Genomic DNA, 19699 nt, shown 5'->3' on the forward strand with positions numbered 1-19699 from the left:
CGCCTCCCCAGCCCGCGACGAGGCGGGGCCCCCGCACAGCCGGCGCCCGGCCTGGCCCGGCCCCCAGCGCGGGGGTGGCGGGGGAGGGGGCACAAGGATGGCGTGTGGGGATACCGAAGGCGTTTGGGGCTGTGACGGGGAGGAAATGGCTTCAGGAGGCGAGAGATGGCATGGGAGCACAGGGATGGCATCTGGGGCTGTGGCGGCGAGGGGGTGGAAATGGCTTGAGGAGGAAAGGGTGGCAGGGGGGGAAAGGGCTGGCACATGGGGGCTATAAATGGCATATGGGGGGCTGAGATGGCATGTAGGGGCTGGGATGGTGTGTGGGGGGACAGGGCTGGTATCTGGGGTTCTGGTGGTGTGATGGGATGGAAACGGCTCTAGGAGACAAGGGAAGGCATAAGGAACAGGGTTGGCATATGGCAGCTGAGATGGCATGCAGGGGCACAGGGGTGGTATCTGGGGCTGTGATGGTGTGAGGGGATGGAAATGGCTTGAGCTCACTCATTTCTCCACCTACCTGCCCTGCAGGCTCCAGTGCCAAAAGCCACACCACCATCAGCATGTTTTTGTTTTAAATTGGGGTTTTATTGTCAGTACAGCAGGGTTCAAGTGTCCCCTGTACAGTCAGCTGCAGAGCCAGCAGCCAAGCAGGCCACCATACAACATCTCACTACGCCATGGAAAGGACAAGACTGTGGCCATTAGTGCAGGCACTGCTGGCTCTTCAGGAGGCTGGACTCTTTTGCACCCCAAAAGACCACTGGGGTCTGCTCTGAACATCCAGACAGACACAATGCAGTTTCACAGTTAGGTTACTGCATGCCCTTTTCGGCTCCTGCCACCTCCAAGATCATTTCTCAGCCCACCTCCAGGACACTGTTGGAGTGGTGCGTTGCAGCTACCCTGCCACAGCTCAGTGCAACCACAATACATTCATTTATCAAATGAGATGCATCTTCAGGAAGCAGCACCCAGAACGCCACAGAAATGCTTTTATCCCAGGCCCTGCAGCAACCTTGCCAAGGTACAAATGTCTGTGAGGTCCAAGAAGCCATGCTCAGGCCTTATTTTTTTGTATCTGCATCTTGCTCATCAATCACCCTGACCAGCTCCAGAACTGTCAAATCCATCATTAGCCCTGTACCCAACTCCCAGGCCTTGCTCATCTAGATCCAGCAGAAGTCTTCCACCATCTACCTCCTAACAGCCAGAGAGCCAACAGAAGGCTGTAGGCTTTAACCCTACAGGATTTATAGGCTCTGATTTATTCTTCTTAAGTCCATGTTTAGTTTCTAGAGTGCTCCTGAGCTTTTCCAGCTCAGCAAGTGGAAAGCAGAGCTGAGACTTCCATTTCAAAGCCATTGCTGGAGTGAGGGCATTGTTTTTGTGCACCGACACACAAGTTCACCTTCAAAACACGGAAGTAGTAAAATAAAAGTCATCACTGAAAACTGCTGGCAAACAGGAAAAAACACCCTGAAATCAGGATGGTAAAGAGTTCCTTCTGGAGTGATCATTTCCTACAGCGACTTCAGCACAGTACAAGCACACAGTACAGGCACATTCCAAAAAAATAAAACCCAAAAAAAAAAGGTTTTTTTTTTTTTCTCATAGAGATCACAGATGGCCTGCAGAGTCCTGGTTTTCCTTCAACAGTGATCAAAATTTAACATCAAGCTGATTGCAGACACTGTCACATCAAGGCTCATTCTTTAGAGAGTGGACTCTGCACTGCAAATAAAAGTGCAGTGACGGAGGGGGTCTTGGCAGGGGATGGGAGTGAAGGGGTCTAGTTTATGATGAACTCCCAAAGCATTCTGGAAGCCAAAACCCAGGCCCTTCAACAGATTCTCCTGTGTTGAGCTTCCTAGAACTGAGATTCCCCAAAAGTAACCTCCAAGGAGCTTTAGTACCTATTGAGTGAGTCAATGTAGTGGAAGGTGGCTCCCAACGCCCAGCTCGTTTCAACGTTGTCAATCTTCCGGGCAAGCTGCAACAAAATAGAAATAAACAAACAAAAATAAAGTTAAATCACAGCTCTTTGGGAGAAGGAGAACAGGCAGAGATGTGCTGCTGAGGGACATGGTTTAGCACCAGGCTTGGCAAAGTTAAGACAATTCTTGGACGCCATGATCTTAAAAGGTCTTTTCCAACCAAAATGATTCTATAAATACAGTGCTGAAGGTTATCACCAGACAATTATCACCACCATGGGGACACAGTCCCTCCACCCCTGGTGACATACCATGTGTTGCAGGAAGAAGGCAAATCAAGAACTGAGCTACTGGCATGACAGCTACTGCCTTGGCAACTTCCTGCCAACTCTCCCCAGCAATCCCTTTTGTGCATCACCTTAAAGACTTGGCTCTTCGGGAAGCCAAGTTCTTGCAGGAGGAAGGTGATGTATGTGAGGTCCATGCAGAGAAAAGGGCTGCTTCCAGGGCTGATTTCCATCGTCTTGCACACTAAGGAGAAAGAAAGCAGTGTCTGAATGCACACTGTGGGCTCAGGGCTGGCATCAGCCCAGCTCTGAAAAAAGCTTCAAATGAATCCACAAAACACCTCTTGGCAGTTGAGTTGCAGAGTGATGAAGCTTGTTACAATGGGGCTGAAAGGACATGTACATGTTAGGAGAAGCACAAAAGCTTTGGCACACTGGAGGAGAGACCAAGGCCTTCTGTCTCTCCCCTAAGACAGATGAGTTCCTTGCATCTCACCAGGAAAGGATGAAAAGGGTGTCCCAACTTTTCTTCTATTAACTTCAAACCTTTAAAGAAAATCTGAGCAGCCTTAGGTGTGTTGTGTTTCTCAAGCCTAAGCACTTGACAGATGCTGATGAAACCCAAGGGGAAGGGAAAAACAAAGACAAAAGAAAAGATAAAACCAAAACAAACCTCACTTCCTTTCTCAGGATTACACAAGTGGTAGAACTGCAACAATTTTTTGGACAGTCATAAAATTTATCAAAAACCCCCAGATTGCAGGATTAAAAAAAAATTACTGTTTACATCTGTAAATCTGCATAGGCAATTCTCTCTGCAGCTCACAAAGCAGAAAGCTATGAACTGTTTTTTCCTCTTTTCCAATTAACAATCAAAGCACATGAAGAAATCTTGAGCCAAAAAGAAAAATTACCTGAGATTAGAGCAGGTGAGAAGCCCCACATCTATTATGAAAGTTCTATTTCAGGACAATTGTTAACTGGCAAGTTTATCAGGAATTCTTCTGAGAAGTTTGACATGTAAATATTCTAAGGGGTGTTTGACCTGAGCTGCAAAATCAAGAGCTAATATAAAAATCATAGAATGGTCTGGGTTGGAATGGACCTCCAAAGGTCATCTAGGCCAACCCCCCTGCAGTAAGCAGGGACATCCTCAACTAGGTCAGGTTGCCCAGAGCCCTGTTGAGCCTCACCTTGAGTATCTCCAGGGATGAAGCCCCAACCACCTCTATGGGCAACCTCTTCCAGTGTTCCATTACCCTCATGGTGCAGAACTTGTTCCTAAACATCCAATCTAAATCTACTCTTCTCTAGTTCAAAACCACTGGCCCTCAGCCTATCACTGCAGGCCTTTGTAATAAAATAGTTGAGATTTTTCAGAAATAAGCAGAAAAGTTGGTGAGATGCCATGGAGAAGAAAAAAAAAAAAATCACACATTTGCCACTGGGTATGAGTTTACACACAACCAGCAGTGTGTGTGTTTTACTCACCATATTTAGCTGCAATTTCAAAATCACCAACAGTCAAGCTTCCTCCTTTTTCTTTATCTAAAAGAGAAAAAAAAAAACACAACAAAACTAATGTGGTCTTTTGTGGGTTTTGTATAAAGTCAATTGCAGATTCAAGTCATAAAAGCTATTTGGCAATCATACCTTGAGCCACTGAAATCAATGACAAAACTCACACTTGCTTTAAAGGGAAGAGAACTACATATATAAAAAAAATTATTCATATAGCTTCAATAGCCTTGGTTTATGTTTGTTATGTAGTTTTATATAGAACCTTTATTCCAATTTCCTAAATAAAGGGTTTACAGACTCTCACCTTATCCCCACATCTCTGCTGCCCTGCCCCAGGCAGCAGCCTGAGCACAGTTAACACCTTTGACCAGATCTGACAGGTCAGTGGTGCTCTGCAACCTATTACAGCTGAAATTATTTGTAAAACAAAGTGGCTAAAGAAGGGAGGGTGTCCCAACTAGCTTGAGGTCTCATAATCTGCTTTCCACCTCTGAAGACAGCGTTTTGTGCAGCAGCATATTGCTGGAAAAGAGATGGGATGCATTCTGAATAGATACAGAATGATCTGAAAATCTTCATGCCAGCTAGAAAGGTCACTGAAGCAAGCCCAAGATCACTTCACTGCTCAAGAAATATGTTTATCATTATAAGGGCTTTTTTTCTTTTTTTTTTCTTTTTTTTTTTATTGTAGTTAATCAGACAACCATAAAATCATAGTCATAGAATGTTAGAGGTTGGAAGGATCATTGAGTCCAACCCCTCTGCCAAAGCAGGGTCACCCAGGGCTGGTCACACAGGAATGCATCCAGACAGGTCTTGCAAGTCTCTAGAGGAGGAGACTCTACAATCTCTCTGGGCAGCCTGTTCCAGTGCTCTGGCATGCTCACAATAAAGAAGTTTTTCCTCTTGCTGAGGTGGAACTTCCTGTGTTCCAGTTTGTGTCCATTGTCCTAACAAAGAACACCACTGAAAAGAGACTAGCACCTTTTTCTTGTCAGACATATGTTCCAGTTCCTTCATCATCCTCGCAGCCTCCCTGCACACTCTCTAGTCTATCCCTGTCCCTCCTGAACTGGGGAACCCAGAAATGCACACAATACTCCAGATGTGGTCTCACCAGGGCATAGCAGAAGGGTAGGAGAACCTCCCTCAACCTGCTGGCCACACTATTCTTAATGCACCCCAGGCTATCATTGGCCTTCTTGGCCACGAGGGCACATGGCTGTCCCATGGATAACTTACTCTCCACCAGGACTGCAAGGTCCTGCTGGAAATGCAGGCAGTCTGCTTACAAAACTTTTCACAAGGTGCAAGCACCATGATTTGTGTGTTGCCATTTCTTCCACATTTGTCATTTAAAATGAAACCTAAACAGGAGCAAACGTACCTATGAGACCAACCTCTGCTGCACGGTCGTAGTAGTAGGAGAAAGTGTAAAAATCCAAGTCCTTCACTTCCTCAGCTCTATGGACTTTTTTATAGAGCATCTTTGCAACTTTGTTAGAACATGACTCATACAGAGGCTCACCTAAAAGAAGGCAAAGAAACATTACAGGGAAATTACACAGAATCATAGAATGGTTTGAGGTGGAAGGGACCTTAATGATCATCTAATTCCAACCACCCTGCCATGGCTAGGGACACCTTCCACTAGACCAGGTTGTTCAAGGCCCTTTCCAACCTGGCCTTGAACACCTGAGTTACATACACATAAACTTCATCTAGGATCTGCCAGGAAAGAGGCCTCCTTTTGCACAATAGCACCTCTTAAGCTCTTCTCAGGCAACTGCAATCTGTATCTTTTTCCAGTGGCAACACTTAATCATCCTCAGCGTGAGACTTAGGTGCGTGAGAGATCAGAGATGGACACTATCATCTGAGGCAGAAAGATTTTGAAAGACCTGCTCAGGGATTGCTCAACTCCTCCTTCATTACTACTAACAGATTTACTGACTGGACAGACACCACAGCACAAGAAGAAAAGAGCTGCAGAATCTCTTTAGCAGCAGCACATCAAGAGGAGCCAGACAGAACAGTAAACAGAGGATCTAGTGACTCTGCAAGAGACTGAGGATATCATTTACTCTGCTAATAGCACACTGGCCTAGATAGGAAGAGTGATAAATCACTATACCTGCCTTCTGTCCTTTAATTTTGTACACTATCTCAGCATGCTGCCACTCAGATTTGAAGCCAGGTGGTAAACAAGGGCTGATCAATTCCTCCCCTTCTCCTGCTGCAGAAGTAAAACAAAGCCACATTAAGGAAAAGATATGGAGTTAATGTCAGATCACTCATCCCCAGTACTTCTCCATAACATCCCACAGCCTCAGTAAAGCACCTTTAAGCCCCAGCCATGGCTTAGATGTCCCATGCCCTCCCCCAGGGCTGACAAGAATCCAAGTCTTCTGGGATCTAGCAGTGTCACCTCCTGCATTCATCTCAAATGCACCCAGCCATGGTGACAGGAGTCCACATACCACTTAGGAACCTTGAGTCCAGTGTAAAGGGGACAGGCAACTCCTCCCCCCACAGCAGGGCTACATACCCTACGCTTAGAGCCAAGACTTGAGGAGTGTCCACAACTTACAGGGTTTTCCCTCAACTCCTCCTAAAATGGCAAGCCTTGCTGACATCAGCCCGAGTCCCAAGTAACTGCAAAGAGACAAAAACCTCTGAGTAACATTCCTCCTCTGATACACTGCTGACAATGTGACAGCATGGTCCCAGCCACATGGCTCGAGGGGAACGTAGGAGGAACAGTGTAACATCCTACTCTTGCATTACTCTTACCCAGAAGGATAATCCCTCTTTGAAAAAGCACAGGCAGCAGCTGTCAGCAGTAATCTGGCTCTTGAAGAAAGCTGAAGGCATTCCCCTAACATTTTGCCTACCCTCCTCAAACGTAGCACAGCCTTTAGTGTGCAGAATTGACTCTTTCTGAGCCCAAACGCACCTCACAATGAACAAAAGGTGAGGAGAAGCTGCTTCCCTCTGCTCAAAACACTTGGAGCAGGGGAAGAGAAGTGAGGAGGAAGGATTGACAGAGAGAAATTGCTATGAACTGACTGCAGTCCCCATTCTCCATCCTCCTGTGCTGCTCAGCAGGGAGGAGGTAGAAGAATTGGGAATGAAGCTGAGCCTGAGAAGGAGCAGGGGCAGAGAAGGTGTTTTTTTATTTTGTTCTTTATTTCATGTTGTCATAATGTTTAATTGCCAATAAATTAACTTCTAAGATGAGTCTGTGACCTCCCTGTCCTATCTTGACAAGATTTTTCTTCCCCCTTTCCTGCTGAAGTGGAGCAATAGAGCAGCTAAGTGGGCACCTGGTGGGCAGCCAAAGATAATCCACCACAAAAATGTGACTCAGGTTTCTCTGCTTCTTCCCAGCATTGATTTGAAAGCACCCAACTTCAGCAAAACACCTAGGTCTCACTAACTCCATAAAAAGCTTCTGTCTATTACAGTGTGCTCTCTTTCCCACAACCAACCTGTAGGAATACAGCTTGTAGGTGTGGTTAAACATCTGAAATGAAGTCGTGTGGCCAGCTGGTGATGTCTGCAGAGTTGCCTGGAGGGAGAAAATGGTGTCACTGCGAGGTGTCTGCCAGCAGCAGCAAACATCAACAACACAACAGAATGACAGAATCATTAGGGATGGAAAAGATCTCCAAGATCATCAAGTCAAAGCATCAATCTTCCACAACATCAGGAAAGACATAAAACAATTCTAACATGGTTCGAAGAGGCATTGTAAATTTGCAAGTACTTCCTTTTGACTACTGATCCATAGATGCATGGAATGGTTTGGGTTGGAAGAGACCTTTCAAGATCATCTTATTCCAACCCTCCTGTCACTAGATCAGATTGCTCAGGTCCTCCCCCAGCCTGGCCTTAAACGCCTCCAGAACAACAAAACCTAGAGTTCAAACAGTATCTGCACCTGAAGCTGGTTACATTTCTATTTTAATCCACACCAAGCTGCTGTATAAAATCATTATTTTTAATTTAAAAGGAATTCCTATACCAGCTCTTAACTGCTTTTGTCAAGAGGCTACACAGCAACTCCATCTCACATGATCCCTACTAGGGAAAACAGAGTGCAAGATAATGTGAAAGCCAGGCATGCATTAACTTCCTACTCAAGTGAATTCAGCTGTGAACTTGCACAAGCCAGAGGAAAAACACATCACTCTGCTTGCCAAGGAACAGTGAGGACCAGCCTGTGGTCTAAAGAAATGAAAGGGTTATTATCTCAAGCACTTTGCAGCCTCTTCCCCAAGTGCTCCAGGGCAGCTAGCGTGGCTGTGAAGAGCAAAGCTCAGGCCATGATGCTATTTACGCTGCTCAAACCTTAACACCATCTCTAAGGCCAAGAATTTCCACATCTCCTGTGGTTCTGCTGTAAGAGCACAATGTCTGGATTAGCTCAGGCTGGGACACTTGATGCAGCATCCCAGCCCCTTGTTTTTGTGTAGCTTTACTATGAACAGTATCTTTGCTCAGGCCAGAGCCTTACAACTCCACATCCATAGGGCCTCCAGCACACAGAACACAGGAAGCTGGCATGACAATCATCAGCCGTGCACTGTGCACAGTAACAGTTTAATAATAATAACAACAGTTTCATAACAGTTTAAAAGGCATTCACTCGTAAATGAGTGAACTCAGGGAAACACAGAAACAAGGATCAAGAAGCCATCTTGAGTTCTTAAAACCTAATACAGGCTAAATGTTGGACCTGAATTCATTAACAGCACTGAGTTCTTCATGATAAGCAGCACAAACTGAGAGCCAAGGATTAAGACACTCAGGCAAACCTGCATTTTCCCCCCGAGAAAAAGCACCCCTGACAGATTCACCACACAGAACCACAGAATTATTTTGGTTGGAAAAGACCTCTAAGATCACCAAGTCCAACCATCAACCTAAGACCACCATGGCCATTAAACCATGTCCCAAAGTGCCCATTTCTTGAGCACCTCCAGGGATGGTGTCTCCACCACCTCCCTGAGCAGCCTGTTCTAATGCTTGACCACTCTCTCAGCAAAGAAATTTTTCCTAATGTCCAACCCAAACCTCCCCTGGTATGATTTCAGGCCATTTCCTCTTGTCCTGATAGATGTACCACTGACCCATGGAGTCAGAGTTACGAATGCTTCTGTGACTGACTAGAACAAGGAAGAGGTGACCAAGTGACCTGGGGTTTTCTGTCAAAAGCATGGCTTCATGGCACACTGACAAAGCCCTGCTCTGTTTCCCAGGGCAACCAAAGGGAGTAGTTAGTGATTTCTGCACCAGCATGTCCCAACGTTACCTCCGTGCGTGGAAGGAAGGTGATCTGTGTTGATCCACCACCCAAATCCAGCATCCCCACACTTCTCTTCTGTGGATCATCTAGGCTGCCTGAAATGTGTGACAGAGCAGAGAAAGACATGGTAGGATGCTGTGAGAAACTGGCTAGGCACAAAACCCTCAGAAGTACAGTAGTAAAGAGAGAAGACAGCCTAACTCCATCTGACAGTTCCCACTCAGCACTAGATTATACCATCAACTACCAGACACTTTTATTTGGCTTTATCAAGGTGACCTGAAAATCTTCAAGTGACAAAGTTTCTCTTATTTGTCTGGTGGCTGTTCATGCCCTAATTACAGCAGCTTTGGTTACTGGATTCCTAAACATTTTTCCAGTAGATGCAAGGATCCTTTTACAGACTCTACTCTGGTAACCACTTTGTAGCAGAGAGGAATGTGGCTTTCTTGGCCACCTCTCCCTGATCCCTTAGAGATATTTTGCAGATTCCTATGGCCAAGGGGATGACAGACTGAAAAGAACGGGTCTAAGACACTCAGCTCTCTTGGCAATGTTCCTGCTGCCAACCCAGACCTTTCTTCTCATTTAAATCCAGTTCTTCTTAGATCCTTCAGACACCCCTTCCTGACAAGACTCATTTGTGCCATATATCTCTAAATACTTCTTGGTAGCTTATGTCTGAAGATCTCTAACCTTTCCTATGAGCATAAAAAGCTTCAGAGCACTAGTTCTGCTCCATATACTGTGAATGCAGACCAGAGTGCTTGGGGATGGCAGACTGCTTTACTTTCTTCTTTACCCTTTTCTTTACTTTCTTTACTCTTCAGCTACCCCTTTCTTACTCAGCAGTGTAAACAGGTGTGGGGTTTGTGTGTTCCTAAGGAAACAGCATAGCACTTTCTTTCACTCTGTGAAAGCAGCTGCCAAGCACATCCAGAATCTCCATGTTAAACACGTAGCCAGAGCTAGCAGCAGACTCTAAAAAGGAATAAAATCCTCTTTAATCTAGTCAAATGGACACTACAGGGAGTTAAAGGAAAGGCTACAATTAAACAACTAGGAAAAGGGCTTAAATCTCTCACTCTATCAAGTAAATGGCCAAAATCTATATGATTTGTATAAAAAAAAAAAAAACAACTAAACAACTGCTGACTTATTCCCAGGATCCTTCTTTCTTACAGTTCACCCCAACAAAAGAGAAAATCCCCTGCAGGGGCAGAAAAGAGGATTAATGTCACAGCACTGGTCACATCTTTATATCCATGCTCATTTACACATACCTGTTAAAAAATTTATTGTGATCCAGGCTGAAACACCTAGTAAGGAGAAGATTCAGAAGATGCAGTGTTACATCACAGCATTTGATTTGAACTAACAACAGTAACAAAGAAGATGAGCAGTATTACAAAGTCTTCCTGCTGTAGGATCTGTTTAGCTGGAGGCATTAAGTTTAACTGCTGATTATTAACAAAATAATTAGCAACCCAGAGCTTGTTATCCAACAAGAGAGACACTGTCTGCCATGAGCACCCTGTCTCCCTTGACAAATCACAGAATTATAGAAATGTTTGGGTTGGAAGGGACCTTAAAGATCACCTAGTTCCAATTCCCTTGCCATGGGCTGGGTCACCTTTCACTAGCCCAGGTTGCTCAAGGCCTTGTCCAACCTGGCCTTGAACACCTCCAGTGAGGGGGCATCCACAACCTCCCTGGACAATCTGTTCCAGGGTCTCACCACCCTCACTGGGAAGAATTTGTTTCTAACATCCAGTGTAAATCTCCCCTCTTCCAGCTTCAATCCATTCCCCCTCATCCTATCACTACAATGCCTTGCCAAAAGTCCCTCCTCAGCTTTCTTGTAGGCCCCCTTCAGGTACTAGAAGGCTTCTATAATGTCTCTCCAGAGCCTTCTTTCTTCGAAGTCTTGTAACTCAAACTCTCCAATGGATGCCTAGTTGTGATAGTTTTAAGGTTATACCTTTAATTTCTTCTCACAGAGTTCGAGCAGAAAGGTGAAAGAAGGTAAATAATACACCACATTGTAACTCTAGTTGAGTTAAGCAAAGAAGGACCTTCAAGAAAGGTGGAGAGCCTCTGCTCAGCTCCCCTGACCCACCTTGCTCAAAAGCCAGTGTTTCCACAACTGTCAATGGCTGTTGAAACCCAAGACTAGGACAAAGAGAACAACCTATACCAGAGATTATATCATATTTGGAAGAGAAGCCCCATATATAAAATGTCTGGAGAAATCTGTATTTCACAGATCATAAACTTAGGTGAGAAGTCACCAAGGCTTCAGCCCTCAGCTAAAAGACAAGGAAATTATTTGAAATTCACATTGTTCATTTCCCAGGAAAACTTCCACTGGCAGGCTTTGGTCTGATGTCAAACACTTAACTTTCCTCTTGAATAACAAGAATTTTCAGTGTTCTATTTTTCTCTTGTTTTCCTCTAAGCATTTTGGTGAGCCACACTTGTTTCTCTCTTCTTCTTGTTTTAGAAACCTTCTCCCCATAAATTAGATGACTTAGTGCTCCTTATGTTAACAAATTTAAATATTTGTCTCTGTGGTTAAAACTGGAGGCATGCTAGGGAGCACAGCTCAGCTCAACCCTTGGCTGAACCAAGAAGGCTGTCACTGCTATTACTGATTTGAAAACAAAACAAAAAGAAGAATTACAATTGTCTTTCTTCCATTAAGCAGTTAAAAAAAGAAACTCATAAACAGCTAAATTTTGGGTTCTAAGCAGATTTGAGCCACGTTTTAATGTGTGATTACTTAGAATTTAGATATTCTTCAAATTACTTTTTGTCCCACCACAAGAGGGACGTAGATCTGTTGGAACAAGTCCAGAGGAGGGCCACAAAGATGATCCAGGGACTGGAACACCTCTGCTAAGAGGATAGGTATTGTTCAGCCTGGAGAAGAGAAGACTCCCAGGGGACCTTATAACTGCTTTCCAATACCTGAAGGGAACCTACAGGAAAGTTGGAGGACTTTTTACAAGAGTATCCACCAATAAGGGGAAATGGATTTAAACTGAAGAAGAATAGGTTTAGATTAGGAAGAAATTCTTCACTGTGAGGGTGGCAAGACTCTGGAATGGATTGTCCAGAGAGGTTGTGGATGCTCCTTCCCTGGAGATGAGCGTACAGGTTGGATGGGGCCTTGAGTAACCTGGTCTAGTTGAGAGGCATCCCTGCCCATGGCAGGGAGGTTGGATTAGGTAATCTCTAAGGTCTCTTCCCACCTAGGCCATTCTGTGATTATTTTCAATCAGGACTGATTCCAGGTTCTATCCTTAGCAATATTTTTACGAGCATCAGCTTACCTCAGCATGTATTTTCTCCTCTCTATAACATTTCTAGGACTGAATTCAAAATCACACTCATTAGAATCATAGAATCATTAAGGTTGGAAAATATCAAGTCCAACCTTCTACCTAACACCTCCATGACCACTAGACCATGTCCCAGAGTGACACATCTACTCGTTGTTTGAACACTTACAGGGATGGTGACTCCACCACCTCCCCGGGCAGCCTGTTCCAACACCTGACCACTCTGGCAAGAAAGAAATTTTTCCTAATACCCAACCTTAACCTCCCCTGGTGCACCTTGAGGCCACTACCTCTTGTCCTCTCATTAGTTACTGGGGAGAAGAGGTCAACACCAGCCTCATTACAATCTGCAGCTGTAGAGAGCAATAAGGTCTCCCCTCTCAGTCTCCTCTTCTTCAGGCTAAACAACCCCTCTCCTCACCAGACCTGCTCTCCAAACCCCTCATCAGCTTTGTTGCCCTTCTCTGGACACACTCTAGCACCCCAATATCTTTCTTGTACTGTGGTGCCCAAAACTGGACGCAGTACTCGAGGTGCAGCCTCACCAGTGCTGAGTACAGGGAGATGATCACTTCCCTACTCCTGCTGGCCACACTATTGCTGATCCAGGCCAGGATGCTGCTGTCCCTTGTGGTCACCAGATCAGTTATAAATAACATTATGACTAAATACTTCCAGAAACCTCTAACGAGCACTGTCGAGAGCAGAGCATGCAAAACCACTTGTTGAAGACCATCTCAACAAGCAGACATTAAAGAAATCCTTCCAGAAGTGATGACTGCACAGTGGCTTCCTGGTGATCCCAGAGGAACTGCTTGGCATGCAGAGCTCTGAAAATCAGGATAGGGTTCAGGACTTCAAATTGGAAAACAGCACAAGTTCTCTTTGTCTGGCATGGCCTGAGGCAGCACAAAAACTCTGTCAAACCTGCTGTTTGTGGGTTCCCACTACAGTGAATGGGGACTTGTCACAGTGCAGCAGGAATCTCCAGGATTGCAGAAAGGGTCTCCACAAGTTAGCCTACCTTCATCAGTTCCATTCATGATTGACACACAGTTGTCCCTCACGAAGAAGGGGGAGGCCTGAAAAATCTCCTTCACCTGTAGTTCAAATAAAAGCTACACTCAGAAATCTTTCTTCAGCTGGAAAGAAGTAGGTTTGTTTGCTTGTTTTTTAACATTCCAGTTTTAAACTGCTTCTCTTCTCAGGCCAGATCCTGACTGCTGCTCATCACTTCGCTTCAAGAGCCCAACAAGCATCAGTGGGCACTCTGCTATACAAGGTTAGCAATTTACACACCAGCTCTGCAGTTTGGTGCAGACACAGGGAAGGGGGTGGGGGTTTTCAAGCATAAAGACTGCTCAGAAATGCCATTAATAAGAGGTGGACATGGGTAGAGAAGGGAACCCAGCTTACTGCACTGCAATTTCTATGCAGTATAAGCACAACAGAGGCCTATGGACACAGATCACAGGATCACAGGATGTTAGGGGTTGGAAAGGACCTCTGGAAATCATCAAGTCCAAGCCCCTGCCAGAGCAGGTCTACAGAATCTAGCACAGGTTGCACAGGAATGCATCCAGATGGGTCTTGAAAGTCTCCAGAGGAGGAGACTCCACAACCTCTCTGAGGAGCCTGCTCCAGTGCTCTGTGACCCTCACAGTGAAGAAGCAAGAGCAGGAAAGTGATTCTCCCCCTGTACTCGGCACAGGTGAGGCTGCACCTTGAGGACTGGGTTCAGATTTAAGGTCCTCATTACAAGACAGACAATGAGGTGCTGGAGCAGGTCCAGAGAAGGACAACAAAGTTGGTAAAGGGTCTGGAGAACAGGTCTTGTGAGGAGCAGCGGAAGGAACTTGGGTTGTTTAGTCTGGAGAAAAGGAAGCTGAGGGGAGACCTTCTCATTCTCTACAGCTCCCTGAAAGGAGGTTGGAGCAAGGTGGGTGTTGGTCTCTTATTCTTAGTAACAAGCCATAGGAGAGAAAATGGCCTCAAGTTGCACCAGTGAAGGTTTAGGTTGGAGATTAGAATAAAATTCTTCCCTGAAAGGGCTCTCAGACATTGGAGCAGGCTCCTTAGGGAGCCTTAGGGAAGTGGTAGAATCCACATCCCTGGAGGTATTTAAAAGATGCAAAGTTATGATGCTGAGGGCCATGATTTAGCACCAGCCTTGGCAGAGTTAGATAATGGTTGGACTCAATGATGTCAGAGGTCTTTTCAAACCAGAACAATTCTATGCTTCCATGAAGATAAAGGAGTATGTAGCTTACACAGAAGGAACTCAGTTCTGCTATAAGATTTTTGGAAAGCAACCCAAAAGAGAAGAAATTGTACCTTATCCAGCAGCTTCTGAGCTTTCTCTCCTGGCAGCAACCGTAGGCCAGCTGTGGCCTTCAGAACCAGAGGAGTAAACTTCCACAGCTCCACAGGAACTTCCTTCTTCGCCACCTCCAAGAGATCTTTTATTCCCTGGCCACTCTGAGAGCAGAGAAAGAACAAAACAAAACAAAACAAACAAAAAACCTCAAACCTCAGAAACTCTTTAGATTTCTCTTTTCTGGAAAGGCAAAAGGGTGATCAGAGGTATGATTCACTGTGAACATGGAACAAAGACAAGTGGATATCCACAAAGGGTGATACCTGGTGGATATAATGGGGATTGCCCAGTTCAAACATGAACAAGAAGAGTCACTTTGTCAAACAGTGACACAGACCTCTCTGGTTCGAAAAGATTGAAAAGGGAGCATGACAAATTCTTGGGGGAAAAAAGACCTTTGGAATCATTAAAATACTGTGAGCTGGGTGTAAGTGTGGCTCAGAAAATCCCTAAAACCCTGTGAGCCAGAAGGTAATGAGCTAGGATAAAAGTCATCTATTATTTGGCCTGTTTATTATTTCCTGAGAATCCATTTGTGGTCAGCTTTGGAAATGGTTCTGCTTCAATTCAACACAGATCTTTGGTTCTCTTCTTAAACACATCGAAACTCTTAAGGCAGAGATAAGAAAAACATCCACCGTGGTTAATTAAAACAGCACTGAGTGGAACTGGATGCATTCTGTTTTCTTGCTTCTCTGCATGACGACCAACTTTTACCGTGGGCTCCTATCATTTGGAGACACTTCCCCAAACTAAGGCAGCTTAGCAAGATGTGATTGGTGAGGCATATGAAAACCAGGAGGTTTTGGGGCACATAATTTTACAGTAACAGAAACAAAATTACCTTCTCGACATCATCAGCATATGCAGACAGACCTGGCTTCAGTGCTTTAAATGTTTCATGGGTTAATTTGGGAGTCTCTGCTCAAAAACAGGATTTCAAAATAAGTAATGGTACAAACAATGTTGCATACACAATAAGAAAACCATTTTAGAGATTACACAGATTCATAGAATGGTTTGGGTTGGAAGGGACCTTAAAGATCATCCAGTTCCAACCCCTTAGCATGGGCAGGGACACCTTCCACTAGATCAGGTTGCTCAAGGCCTTGTCCAGCCTGGCCCTGAACACCTCCAGGAAGGAAGCATCCACAACCTCCCTGGGCAACCTGTTCCAGTGTCTCACCACCCTCATTGGAAAGAATTTCTTCCTAATATCCACTGCATCATTATGTGATAATGAAAGTCAACTGAATTGTCTAATGAACTATCCAAGCCACCCAACCTTTAAACACAGTCTTTGTTGTGGACCTAGCTCCCAAGAGTCATGACTACTTCTCAGGTGTCCACTGCACACATTTTTCATGAACATCCAACAATCCCCAGATAGATGTAAGCCCTCTTGGAGCCCTTCTACCTGCCAGGTGCAGCTTTGCAAACTGCAGCAGCAACGAAGACCTCACATTCCAGCATGCTCTGCTCTGGCTAAACCTGACTGTAGCAAAACTCAGCAGAAGCTTTACCATCTTTTTTCAGTGGCAGCCAAGGGAGCCAGACTCAAGTATTCTGGAAACCTGCAGTACAGACAAAGCTATGAACCTGCAGGCAAGACAACAGGAGCTTCACAACACCCTTCTCATGTACCCACCCACACTCCACAGAAACAATATATTCTGAGATTGTGTTTAGAATCATAGAATCAGTCAGGGTTGGAAGGGGCCACAAGGATCATCTAGTTCCAACCCCCCTGCCATGGGCAAGGTCACCCCACACTAGATCAGGCTGGCCAGAGCCTCATCCAGCCTGACCTTAAACACTTCCAGGGATGGGGCCTCAACCACCTCCCTGGGCAACCCACTCCAGGGTCTCATCACTCTCATGGTGAAGAACTTCTTCCTTACGTCCAGTCTGAATCTCCCCACTTTCAGCTTTGTTCCATTCCCCCTAGTCCTGTCACTACCTAGGATCCTAAAAAGTCCCTCCCCAGCTTTCCTGTAGGCCCCCTTCAGATACTGGAAGGCCACAATAAGGTCACCTCTTAGCCTTCTCTTCTCCAGAGAAGCAGACAAGGAAGAAGCAAAGATTTGGTAACACACTGAAAGCAGGAAATCATGGACTGATATTTAATGCCTTTGGTGGCTTAGCCTCACACTAGCCCATTCTGCAGACCCAAGGTGCTCCCCACAGGCCAATCACACCATACACCACATTGCTAATTCTTGAAAAGCATCCTCAGCTCACCTATTGAAAGCATCCTCATAGTCTTTTTCATCTTTAAAGTGTTTCACAAATAGTAGCTGACAACACCTAAACAAACAAAGCTTATCACTTCAGAGGAAAATTGGAACTGTTTTGTAGACTCCTGTCTTGCTTCTCAGCAACACCTTCTGCCCAGATGCAATTTTAACCAAACAGGGAAGTTCTGCAATTTAAAGCCAACACTGAGGGCAAGGATGCCCTAAACCACACAAGACAAGAAGTAGCTCACTGTCAGGAATAGGAGATAGACAACAAACTCACAGTGAAAACTTGGAGAATAAAGCAGTGAGAATTTATCACAGAATCACAGAAGAAAGACCTCTAAGATCATCAAGTCCCTAAGAGCCATGTCCATGTGTTTCTTGCACACCTCCAGGGATGGTGACTTCACCACCTCCCTGGGCAGCCTGTTCCAATGCCTGACCACTCCTGAAAGAAAGAAATTTTTCCTAACATCCATTTAAACATCCCCTGGCACAGTTTCAGGCCATTCCCTTTTGTTCTATCACCTGATGCTAGGGAGAAGAGACCGACCTCCATCTCACTCCAACCTCTTTTCAGGGGGTTGTAGAAAGGAATGAGGTCTTCCCTCAGCCTCCTCTTCTTCAGACTAAACAATCCCAGTTCCCTCAGCTGTTCCTCACCAGACCTGTCCTCCAGACCCTTCACCAGCTCTGTTGCCCTACTCTGGACTCACTCCAACAACTCAATGTCTTAATCCTCTCTTTCACCAAGCAGTGTAATTGAAAAAACTGCTCTTCTTCAAGGCTCTGTTTTACAGACATGGCTGACTATTTACTTCCCATTCTGATATTACAACAATTTCTCCTTGTGGAATGTTTTCATTACTTCAACCAAACCCACAGGCTCGAATTGCGACTCATTTCCTGCTGGCTCTCTAGAAAGAGCTGAAGCACCTTTCTTCAAGCTATCCCCAGAAAAGAATCATAAATAATTTGCTCCATGATTAGGGAAGAATTAATCCATCATGCTGTGAGCAGGCCATACCTTTTGGCTGCTGTGTAAACTTAAAAATATGGATGCGAGTTCCTGTGCTTCCTGCATCGAACATAATCCCGTAGAAGACCGCCAGCCCCGCGGTCAGCGCCGGCTGGCTCAGTTTGTCTCCCCTCCTTTCAACCAATCCTTCTGTTGCTGCCACGAGAGGTTTGGAATCCAAGTGCCATTTGATGTAGGCAACATAAATAGCTATGCATGCCAAAATCCCAAAAGCAAAGAAACGCTTTGATATCTTCATGGCTTCCATTTATCAGACGTTTTGTTTCTTCCCTGCAGCGAACGTTCTGCCTTTCACGCGGTACAGGTGGTTCTCACATCACTCCTGTATATCCAGCAGAAAAAGGGGAAAAAAAATAGGTTTGGCTTTGTAAACCTGCTGAAAGGATGTAAGAGGCTGATGGTTATTTGATAAGGGACTTAGAGAAGTAAAATTGACAGGATTTGTGCCTGCAGCTCCTTCAGCATCTCCAGTAAGATGCTGACTTCAGTGCTCATCTATCTTAGCTAACCCAGGGAAACCTGCAGTTAAATCACAGAATCATAGAATTGTTTGGGTTGGAAAAGACCTCTAAGATCATCAAGTCCAACCATTAACCTAAGATCACCATGCTTATTAATCCATGTCCCCAGGTGCCACATGTTTCTTGAGAGCACTTCCAGGGATGGTGACTCCACCACCTCCCTGGGCAGCCTGTTCCAATGCCTGACCACTCCTGCAGGAAAGAAATTCTCCCTCATATTCAACCTAAACCTCCCTTGGCACAATTTCAGACCGTTTCCTCTTGTGCTATCACCTGATACTAGGAAGAAGGGACTGACTCCCACCTCACTCCAACCTTCTTTCAGGCAGCTCTAGAGAGCAATGAGGTCTCCCCTCAGCCTGCTCTTCTCCAGATTAAACAACTGCAGTTCCCCCAGCTGCTCCTCACCAGACCTGTTCTCTAGACCCTTCACCAAGTTTTGTTGCCCTGCTTACACCTTCTCCAGCAGTAAAGTGTAGACTCCTGCATTCTAAACTCTGGGATTCACCTGCAAAGCACTTGTAAAATCCCACTCTCCCATGCTGCTTGTCCTAAGCAGCAAATGCCTCCATGGCTGCTGGATGCCTACAAGACTGCACACTACCTTCCTAATAGTTCAGAAGGAATATATCCATTCTCCTTCAGCATGTCTTTGTGTTCTACAACTATTTTTAAGACATGAAGCTGCAGAAATCTTCCTCCCCTATTGTTACTGAGGCCTATGAAGGAATAGACTAAGAAGAGTTCAGAGAAACTAAATAAAGTCACTGAGGTGGGAATTGATCTCGAGAGGTCTCTCATCCAACCTCCTGCTCAAAGCATGGACAGCTATGGGGGCACAACATGCTGCTCATGGCTGCATCCAACTGCATCTGGTAAACCTCCATGGATGGAGATCCCATAGCCTCTGTGGGTAACCTGAATCATACACAATTATCTTTGTTAGTTCCTGGATAGTGAAGGAGGTCCCAGAACAAGGACAATTTAAAATCAGTGCTTGAAAGGCATAACAGAAGATCCAGGGAATTAGAGTGGCCTTCTGCCCCCAGCTCCAATAGCAGGAAAGAAACCACAGCAAAGCACAATGCAAGAAATCTACAAGCACTCAGATGTCATCATTCA

At 45.2% G+C, this 19699-nt stretch overlaps 1 protein-coding gene across 2 annotated transcripts; it reads right to left on the reverse strand.

The window, feature by feature from the left end:
* Positions 1–1903: 1903 nt before the first annotated feature.
* On the reverse strand, positions 1904–18326 carry ENTPD6 (ectonucleoside triphosphate diphosphohydrolase 6). Of its 2 annotated transcripts, none has more exons than XM_054392600.1 (13): positions 18045–18326; positions 15622–15698; positions 14735–14878; positions 13425–13500; positions 10340–10375; positions 9063–9151; positions 7237–7316; positions 6336–6400; positions 5880–5981; positions 5133–5273; positions 3716–3772; positions 2356–2468; positions 1904–1993 (listed from the first exon to the last, which is right to left on the reverse strand). In XM_054392600.1, exons 1-13 carry the CDS (start codon positions 18301–18303, stop codon positions 1910–1912), a joined length of 1323 nt encoding a protein of 440 aa, XP_054248575.1. In that variant the 5' UTR covers positions 18304–18326; the 3' UTR covers positions 1904–1909. The 2 variants fall into 2 exon arrangements, with proteins under 2 accessions (XP_054248575.1, XP_054248585.1); XM_054392610.1 differs by having other exon boundaries at positions 13425–13518.
* Positions 18327–19699: the final 1373 nt, after the last annotated feature.

The sequence above is a fragment of the Indicator indicator genome, chromosome 2 (genome assembly GCF_027791375.1).
Source record: "Indicator indicator isolate 239-I01 chromosome 2, UM_Iind_1.1, whole genome shotgun sequence".
Classification (NCBI taxonomy): Eukaryota; Metazoa; Chordata; class Aves; order Piciformes; family Indicatoridae; genus Indicator; species Indicator indicator.

Coding starts and splice junctions, on each gene's coding strand:
- ENTPD6 (XM_054392610.1), bottom strand. CDS start 18,303: ATGGAAGCCATGAAGATATCAAAGCGTTTCTTTGCTTTTGGGATTTTG. Junction 15,699..18,044: donor GTTTACACAGCAGCCAAAAG/GTATGGCCTGCT, acceptor GTTTTTGAGCAG/AGACTCCCAAATTAACCCAT. Junction 3,773..5,132: donor AGCAGAGGTTGGTCTCATAG/GTACGTTTGCTC, acceptor TTTCTCTTTTAG/ATAAAGAAAAAGGAGGAAGC.